The following is a 9,705-nucleotide window of genomic DNA, read 5'->3' on the forward strand; positions in this document are numbered from 1 at the left end:
ATATATATATATATATATATATATATATTCATAGATCACTTGCGAACATACCCTTTTGGAATGTTTTGTAAATCAATCAAGCATTATACATGTTCACATTCATAAGAAATACGTACCAAAGACCATAAGATGGTTGGATTTTCCGCTTGCATAGCAAGATTTTGTTATCGTGCTCAATTAAGCAACCTACAACCTGAAAAGCACCACTTTTAAGATTTAGATGAAGTATAGAGTGAAAAAGAAAGCACCATGGTCAAACGTTCAAGTTATGGAAACAGCTTTATTGCAAAATGCAAGCAAAGAGCTATAGTCACATAGAAAGGCTTCCCTAATAAAGTCAGAGAGCCTTGGTCCACTTAATGATTAGTAATAGTAAGGAAGTAACTTTGGCTTGAAATTTTGCCCAAAAACGGATAAGTTGAAATTAACATGGAACACCCGTAAGAGAAATTATTGTGTTTATATTGGGACGGAGGGTGTAACAAAAAACAGAACATAGTTTGTGTATACCATTTTCGGATTCTCGTATGCAATTCTTCCACAAAGGGTGCAAATAGCTCTTTCTTTCTCCTCCCCATAGGGTATTTCATGCTTTGTTGGGCCACCACACAATTGACAGAAATTGATCTTACGAGTACTGCCCTGCACAGTGCTACGTTTTACAAATAAGTGGCAAAGAGTATAGATAAAAAATTTGGGTGATTGATATATACCCACACGTCAATACGCTCATAAACCCTTTATTCTTAAACAGTTATTTTCAGTCAATTTGACACAAATGTTTGAAAGAGGTGGAGGCACAATTGTTCATTGTTTAGTTGAACACCTAACCCTCGTTGAACTGTGTAATAATGTTAAACTAATTTTAGTGAGTTTAGTCAAAATTCAAATTAAGGAAGATGATCAAAGAGTTTGGTAGTCAAGTGGAGATCATACATGATGAAAATTTGTAGCTTAATATGTGAGTTTCTGGTCAAACTAGCAACTTTGGTTACAATGGTTGAAATGTTGCGGCGCAATCACCAAAACATTACACCATTTTTAAAATTTTAGATGGTTTTCACACTTGAGCTTTCTCTAAACTTGATGGTACTATTCGTGGATTTTAGACTGTTTTGGAGATATCAACCAAAAGTTGGTTCAAATATCATAATCTCTTAAGTAGTTGGGGTAGATGAAAGGCCTGCGTACATCTCACCCCCCATAAGTGTGCTACTTCTGACTTCGAAGTGGGATACACTGGGCTCGTTTGGTTTGGTTTGCTTCAAGTTCCAAGGTGGACAGACGCTTTTAAGAAACATGTACAAGCCGCTTGTAGCTCATTCTTTATTTGTCCTGCCAGATATTGTTTGTTCAAAGAGTGTTTACAAGGTTTAGTTAGGTGAGATTGCAACAAGCTTCCATTAAAGGGGTTTGATTATTTGATTGAAAAGTTTATTATCGGATGATTGTAGACCGTCATGAGCGGGATGTTATAAACTGATTGTATGTTCTACATTTTAACTAGTATAAAACAAATAATTATTTCAACTCTAATAACCAAACGGGTATGGGGAGGTTGGGATGTATGCAGACCTAATTTCTACCCCAAAGAATAGAGCAGTAGTTTCAGTCAAGACCCCCGGCTTTCAACTCTAAGGAGAATGAAAATATAAATGTCAAACCTAGGGACCTAATTGACAATCTGGATGCTTTAAGTAAAGCTTGACCAGGGGTTAGCTACAATCGAGCAATTTGAACTCGATCGTTAAACAGGTGACTTCTTTCAAGAATCCTTTGGGGGTGACCTACCCGGACAAAGTGCCATAATTGAATACATCTTTCCTACACTTCATATAATCCAGTAGCTTGACTTTTTTTAGAAATTCAAAAGATGGCATCAAACCTAGGGAGTTTACTTTCTTTTCCATCAAGTCCTGTATGGGTTAAGTTTTGTCTGTCCCTGAGGGGCGGGAGACCGATAGGTTTGAGGAAGACAAAAGAGAGAGGATTGAATACTTTATATGGCATTTATGGTATTAGTTTGTTTGCAGTGGCTTAATGGTAACAAGTGAGGGATCCTAGCTTATTCCATGTAGCCATCTTTGGCTTAATGGCTTGACAATTAAGTCGTAAAAAAACACTCGTGTATGGCTGCACGAATAAGCAGCCCAGACCATCAAGCTGATTAAGCCATAAGTAAACAACCCCTAACTGGTTATGCTTTTATCAAGATTTTATACCATAAATTAAGACCCCCAGTCTATGCATACGATGACTCCCAATATGATCAGATATCAATCAACAATTATCAAATAAAAATATGATGCAATAAGAACCACAATATTCAAGAAATCGTCAGAAAGAACAGTTTTAAAACATGCAATCCACTTACACAACCCCCAAAAGTGTGTTGCTAGAATGCAGGAGTTCATCTTTACATATGCAATAAGAAATGCAATTTTCATAAAATCAAACAACTTATAATCGACTTAACAATGCCAAAAGAATTTCCGAAAAACTTACAGTTGATCTAAAAGTGGGAGATGAGGTTGAAGATGAAGAAGGCGAGGTTCCATCTAGGTTTGACTCGGAACGAATTGAAGATGCTCGAAATTGTCGAAAACAACGACCCGTGCTTGATGTTATTATCAGCGGTGTTCTTGAAGACGGTGGCGCAGAAATCGAAATAAAAGAGAGCCCAGATTGACTTCCATGAAGTTTTAATCGGTGAAACAAGAACCCTGAAGAGGAACCAAGAAATTGTATGCTTCTGAGCATTATTCTGCTTAGCTGTAAGCTGTTCACATACAATTTAACGAAATCTTGGAAGAAGGAAAGGGAAATTGAGGAAGCGTTGAATCCCTTGTAGTGATTTTGTTTATCCTTTTTTATGCAAATTTCCCCCAAATCCAGTTTTGGAACCATCTTCATCCAAAATGTTCAAACTTTAAAGAGCCAACAACAAAAGTGGTCCTTGAACTATGCTACAATCTACAGGTTTGCTCCTTCAACAAAAAAAATATATCTTGGGTTACAAAATTCTCTTTTTACTTACATTTTTTATCCAAATTTATCTGCTTGTTATGTAGTTTATTTGATATTTGATATATTTTTCTTAAATTTATCACTAATATTTAAATATTTGATTATTGATTAAAAACTATTATTAAAATACAAATAAGAAAGTTTATCAAACCATACAAGTCTGCTACATGACATTTGGGTTATTTGAGATTGAGATTGCTTATTTGAAACAACTTTATGTTTTTTTGCAAAAGCACTTATCAACTTATTATAAGTCAGAAGAGTTTAACTTCTTCAAAAACTATTTATTATTGATGCCAAATAAGTTGTTCATCCAAACACTTAAAAGTGTTTATTACGCCGGAATAAGTCAATAAATTGTTTTTATAAGCAATCTCAAACACCTCTTAAATCGTGTTGTTTAGAACTTTTATGGTATGTATTTTTGCTTTGTTTAGGGTTATGGATTACAAAATCGTAATTCAAATGTACATGTCATTCAGATGAAGTGGGTTTTCTTAGTTTTTCATTTTTCCTAAAAAAATTTCTCGCTATATATATACACACACATCCTCTACATATATATATATATATATATATATATATATATATATATATTTCAAATAAGAATGCTAAAAATCATAAGATAAGAAGAAACCTCATATACAAAATCATTGAAAAATCAATTCGAAGAGGCATACATTAACCCATATAAATAATCCTAGAACGTAGATTCACATATACTTCTTTAAATAAAAATATTCGGATTTTTTCAATGATTCTAATATGAATCTCTCTTTTAACTTTCTCTTTCTTTTCATATTTAACCTTCTTAGTGGAAACGACTCTTATATATAAACTTGCTACATCCAATAAACACGGGCCACGGCCGAAGTTCAAATGTTAAACGACCAAAACGAATAAATAGTATCCTTTTTATTGCATGTACCAGTCTTAATTGTGGCAAAGAGATCATGTCATTTAATGGTTCAGAAACAACTTAATAATAACTTACAATAACAAAATCTAATGCATCTACCACCTTTCAATGCTGCTTGCTACCACATTTTGACCTTAAAACCGACACGACCATCATCCGCTGCTGAACCTCATGTTACGTTATGCGACTCTCATATTTAGCGATGATCCAAAAACCAAACATAATAACATTAAATCAATCATACAGCATGTTTTTCTTAATTCAGAGCCAGCTTATCGCACAAAGATTGATATGCAGCGCTGCAGACCTTGAATTTCTCCTCAGCAATAGCCTGTTCACCAACGCCATCTTATTAATTTTGTTTCAACACCGCTTCAAGAGTATATATATATATATATATATATATATATACATATACATATATAAAGAGAGAGAGAGAGAGAACAAGGGGGTTCATACGAGAATGGACCTATTTAGGAAAATAAGAAAATGGCTGGCCAAATTACGTACGAAATCAGATGTGATTTTACATTAACGGCCAAAAAAGTGAGTGGGCGACCCTATGGTCGCATGGCAAGGTCACATGAATCACATGTGATTTTGTATGTGATGTTAGTGTAAAATCACATGTGATTCGGTCATTTTCTTATTTTATTAAACAGGGTATCATTCTCGTATGAATTTGACTCTATATACACAAGGGGTAAGTATTATGATCCTGTGTCCCACACACAGAGCAGGGACCTTTCCTATACCCCAAAAGGTAGAGATTAGATAGGCTGTTTCCTTGAAGACCCCTGACTTACAAGAAAGTTTTGCAAGAGAGTACGACTTTTATGCACACAAAGTACCACACTCTTGTCCGCTTACTCTTGATCCAAAAGAAATCCGCTTTTACAATTTAGAATGAACTTGTGTACACATTTTTAGGAGGAGCTCCCTGTTGATTAGATGCATCAACAAGACAACTCATTCTCTTAACATAAGCTATAAAAATGGGATTTTTAACCAGACAAAGAGAATTTGTAAAGTCAACTATTTTATAGGAAGGCGGGCGTAATATTTGTTCAAGGAATCAATTTTTTTCCCTATAATCCCACCTTCTAAGTGAACGCACAACTTCTAAGCACCAAAATGCAGGTTCACAACCAAGCTCCTTTCGGCAAAGATTGTGGGAGACACCATGTGTTTTCACACGACATTTTCATGGTATCATGAATATTATACTAGAATCTAATGTACTCGCATAGTTAACCTAAGGAACCTAGCATAAGTTAGTAAAGAATCTATATCAATTTCATATTTGAAGAGTAAAAGGTTTGACACCACGGGTTGTGTTCCGCTTAGAAGGAGAGTTAAGGTGAGAAGTGTAAGAAGGGATCTCCATCCTTGGGTGCACATTAGGATGAGATGCACCGAGATGAGATGCACCGGATCAATCCCTGTATCAAGCGCATGGGTGGGTTTGAGATTAAAGGTGATCAAGGGTCCAGATCCTTTTTTACGCTTATATTTAATCTATCCTTCTCACACGATCCTTCGCCTTGACGCCAAATGGTTCAAAAATGTTTCCTTTTTTGGATATAAATAGAATGCATCGTACCTTGGAAGAACCCTCATGACGATCTGGATGCCATTTAAGCGCGCATACTCGGTATCTGGAAACCAGAGTATGACAGAAAGATCAGTAACCAAAGTTTTAAATTCTCACGATATAATTATAAAAAACAAGGAGAAGCTCAAAAAGCTTACGCATTTTTAACATCGTCAAGGCTTAAAGGGCCAGAACCACTTAAACCAAGGGTCATCCTATCTTTTGTTAAATTAGTTTCGACTCTGTCTGACTCAGATGAGAATTCATCTTCATCTTCATCTTCATCTTCCAACCGGTGTCTCCAACTCCGTGAGGTCCGATGATTACTATGGAAGCCTGATGAGCTCCTCGGTGGTTCATCATTTATGAAGGACCAAAAGTAGAACCCATTTCCACCAAATGCAGAGCGGAAAATCGTTTCTACTTCTTCAACATCTTCATGGAACTGGTATCCTTCTGAAGATGTGAAAGCATATTTTAACATAAAACTCATAATATTTTGTTTAGCTCTACAGATCAAATAAATACTTGGTACAGTAAAAAATCTACCGTTGGTTTAGCTATGTTGTATAATTTAGTGTAATGAAAGAAAAAAAATCTCGTTCTAACCAAGTTCTAAAACTTACAACTTTGCACCCATTTTGGCCGAAAACCTGCTGATCTTGTAACACTTGATGACGTGGATACTCGTTTACAAAAGGGTAACGGCAAAGTGAATTTTGACATCTACGTCAGCAAATGTTACAAGATCAGCTGGTTACCAGTCAAAATTTGGTACAAATAGGAACCAAGGAAAACTTCATTACATTTTGATGCATTTTGTCCTATAATTATATGATGCCTAAATGCAATTGTGATCCACCTCATTCTATTTGTCTGTCTTTAGGGTGTATTTTATGATGCCTAATTGAAATCGTAATCTCTAATATACTAGTGAAAAACCGATCTAATACTCATATCAAGATCAACAACTAATGTTCTTACTGATTCTGATGATCAGGTTCTTAATTTCTTATCCTTTTTATAGTAGCAGCATATGCACTTCTTCTACTAAATCACTACTCACAGTGCAAGAAAACTTACTTCTGCGGCCTGTAGCCCGAGGCCCCTTGCTAGCTCTGTTCCCATTGAAACCCCCAGACATATTGAAACCTTTAAACGAGGAGCTTCCATGACTTGAAGATGGGTCGAATTCATCAAAATCACGCCACCCCTAAACATTTGGAAAGACATCCATAAGAATATTAACAGAGTTTCATGAGCTTTGTAACAGATACAAGACAAAGTTAAGGAATTCATCTTCACATCATAAAAATGCACAAAAGAGAATCTAGTTGTGGGTAAGAAAGGCTTCGCTGTGGCCGTGTTTTGATGTTGATCAATGTAATTAAATGGAAAGTATTCAGAGCTCCAACCACATTGTAAAGGATGGAAGTTGTTCTCGAAAACATCCTAGAAGCTCATATTTTACTCGATGTTGGTGTAAAATTTTGAATAAAGTTTTCCAAGGGTTCCGTCCCCTTTTTCCCAGAAAAACGGCTAGACCAACTAAACAGTGATACTTATATGTGGGATTGTGGGATTTACCTGGAAAAGGTTTTCTGTGAAGGCATTAGCATTCCTCAGCAACTCTTGTTTAGCATAAAACTTTCTTTGTCTTCTTGAATTGAAATTGGGTCTCTGCAAATACCAGGAAGCAGCAATAATCGATTCCAACATCAAAGAAAGAATTTTATGATTTACAAGCAAGTGCTTTGTGCTAAAGTCAATAGATGGCAAAGGTTATGGATAATGGAAGTAATATTTGTGTAGCTTATTTGAAATTTTCCTTTCATTAAGCAGAAACGACAAGGTAAATATATTATCAATAACTATGTTTTGCAAGTTCTACTAACTACCCACCTAATCGATTATTGTAAAAGCAAATACGAACTGTCGCAAGACAAATTGTCCAAAGTGAAAGAAATCTTGCACCTTAACAAACTTTAAATATTTCACATAAACTTAGATAAAAAAAATATCTATCCATTCAATGAAGATGTTCATTCTACCAGGCAGTTTTACAAAAAAAAATGAAAAAAAGAAGCCTACAACAAAAATAAAAGAGATGAGGGAAATGATAACCATTGGTAATCAATTAATGAAGTTGGATAGCAAGCTTTAACTATAAATACAGATCTCACGCTCATGCGAATAGAACACATAAGAACAAACTTTAACTATCAAACGATATTAAGTGAAAAAACTTTAGTGCAGTGTTGACATGCTAAATATCTCAAATAACTGCACAAAAACAATGTATGAACTGAAACAATCAGCACGAAAGGCTTAAACAGATGACTACTGAAGTCCATGAAAAGAAAAGGTTATGTACAAACTTCTCACCCTTGAGGAACTCCTGTAGAAACTTCCAGCCTGCTCAAATTGGACAAAGAAATAGGCGACAATTAAATAACTCGATTAATTCAACTTTACAATGCTGATCACAATAAAATAAACCCATAACAATCTGGCTAAGTGTTTCATATAATTTCAAGTCGAGTTCACTTGATGTTCTTCATTTCTATGTGGGGTCTCAAAAACTTGTAATTTTTTTCTTTTAACCTTTTTCTTTCTTGACAAAATTCATGCTAATGGAGCAATTTGTAGGTTTATTTGATCACGTGCATAATATGCACGTTACTTAATGAAGTCCTGGTCTATAGGGCAGTCCTTAGGAGTTTGTTATTTCCAGTTTTTTAGCTTTTCAGTTCAAGTCGTTGTATTTCCTGTGGCTATTTAAGAGCCCACTTTTGATGAATAAGATGTAGCATTCCTCCCAATTGTTATTTCCTTGCTCTCTGCAATTTAATTAACACAATTCACATAAATAAATAGGAATGCTAAAAGGCATGCTAATGAGCATTTTGAAAGAAATTCCAAACTTACAACTCAATCCCATAAGCAGTTGGCCTCAGATTGGTTCATAAAATATTTATAATTCCATGAACTCCACAATTGTACATTTGCTCTATACTTATTTAGGCATCGCAAGATTAGTTTGTTTGCAATTTCTTTAATCAAATTACTTATTCCCCAAGTCACATTCAATTCCCTAATTAGTCGACTCCCAAAATCGCAAACTATTCCACAAAACACGCTAACCCTTCTAGAATAAATTGATTCAGACAAATTAAAGAAAGGGAAAAGAGATGAGCTTACAGACTCCCAGTGAGTGCGTCGTCGACGATCGAGGACAGGAGTTGAATGAAAGAGAGCGGTTCTGAGGTGAAAGGGGGAGTTGTTTAAGTTATCTAGGGCTATCTTCGTTGCCCTGTTCATGTCTGCAACTACATGCACATAGAAAAATGAAGAAGAAGAAGAAGAAGAAGAAGAAGAAGAAAGAGGCGGTCTGTGTATAAAGGAGGAACGGAAAGAGGGGGTGAAATCGATGCGATACCTCGTACTTTAATGGAGGAAAAATGGAGGTTAACCTTCAACCATTTGGAATCTAAATTCACCGCTGTTTTGGGCACAAAATATATTTATATTAGAGTTAATGGTATTTATTAATTTATAAATTAGATTCCTAGTCCTTTTAGTTTACATAAAATTACAAATATAGTCCCTAAATTTTTATAAATAGATAAATGGTTGCTACGGTTTGTATTTTGTTATTCGCGAAAAAAATTGATAACCAGCGACTTCAATTGGTCCCTCACGAAACCCACCTCCAAAGATCATAATGGAGAATTTTTTGACTCACTCAGCGGCTGAGAGCCTGAGACTAACAAAGGGTACGAGACCGAACTCATGACCTATTTTACATTTGGACAAAGTTATTCCACCAATTTGCCAACTAAATTGCACTTCAGATGCAGTTTGTATTTTGTTATAAAAGTGTTTATTTGCCCTAGCATCGTTAGTTAAGATGTCATTAGTTGAGGGACATTAAGATTGACCCAAGGGTGAAAATCCCTCCTTATTGCTTTTCGTAATAACTTTCATTCTTATCGGAACCCAACCTTATATATGAAAAATGAATTAGATATTTAAGAAGGACAATTAAAATGACAAAGATGCCCTTTTTGTAAAGTTTATAGCAATTGGGGTGGGTTGTATTTGAGAACAACCCCATATATATATATATATATATATATATATATAGAGAGAGAGAGAGAGAGAG

General features: G+C 35.1%; 2 protein-coding genes across 4 annotated transcripts; both read right to left on the reverse strand.

Moving 5' to 3' along the window:
- Nucleotides 1–76: 76 nt before the first annotated feature.
- On the reverse strand, nucleotides 77–2,881 carry LOC112512286 (nudix hydrolase 23, chloroplastic). The gene is made up of 3 exons (XM_025118164.1): nucleotides 2,506–2,881; nucleotides 511–642; nucleotides 77–193 (listed from the first exon to the last, which is right to left on the reverse strand). The coding sequence occupies exons 1-3, from the start codon at nucleotides 2,758–2,760 to the stop codon at nucleotides 77–79; spliced, it is 504 nt and encodes a 167-aa protein (XP_024973932.1). The 5' UTR covers nucleotides 2,761–2,881.
- A 1,043-nt stretch (nucleotides 2,882–3,924) lies between these two features.
- LOC112511970 lies at nucleotides 3,925–8,924 on the reverse strand. 3 transcript variants are annotated; one of them, XM_025117729.1, is made up of 8 exons: nucleotides 8,742–8,924; nucleotides 7,926–7,955; nucleotides 7,128–7,220; nucleotides 6,624–6,753; nucleotides 5,699–5,996; nucleotides 5,550–5,604; nucleotides 4,191–4,277; nucleotides 3,925–4,117 (listed from the first exon to the last, which is right to left on the reverse strand). In XM_025117729.1, the coding sequence occupies exons 1-7, from the start codon at nucleotides 8,859–8,861 to the stop codon at nucleotides 4,203–4,205; spliced, it is 801 nt and encodes a 266-aa protein (XP_024973497.1). In that variant the 5' UTR covers nucleotides 8,862–8,924; the 3' UTR covers nucleotides 3,925–4,117; nucleotides 4,191–4,202. The 3 variants fall into 3 exon arrangements, with proteins under 3 accessions (XP_024973497.1, XP_024973496.1, XP_024973498.1); XM_025117728.1 differs by having other exon boundaries at nucleotides 3,925–4,277; XM_025117730.1 differs by lacking the exon at nucleotides 7,926–7,955 and having other exon boundaries at nucleotides 3,925–4,277.
- Nucleotides 8,925–9,705: the final 781 nt, after the last annotated feature.

The sequence above is a fragment of the Cynara cardunculus genome (genome assembly GCF_001531365.2).
Source record: "Cynara cardunculus var. scolymus isolate 2C chromosome LG 5, CcrdV1, whole genome shotgun sequence".
In the NCBI taxonomy this organism is placed as follows: domain Eukaryota; kingdom Viridiplantae; phylum Streptophyta; class Magnoliopsida; order Asterales; family Asteraceae; genus Cynara; species Cynara cardunculus.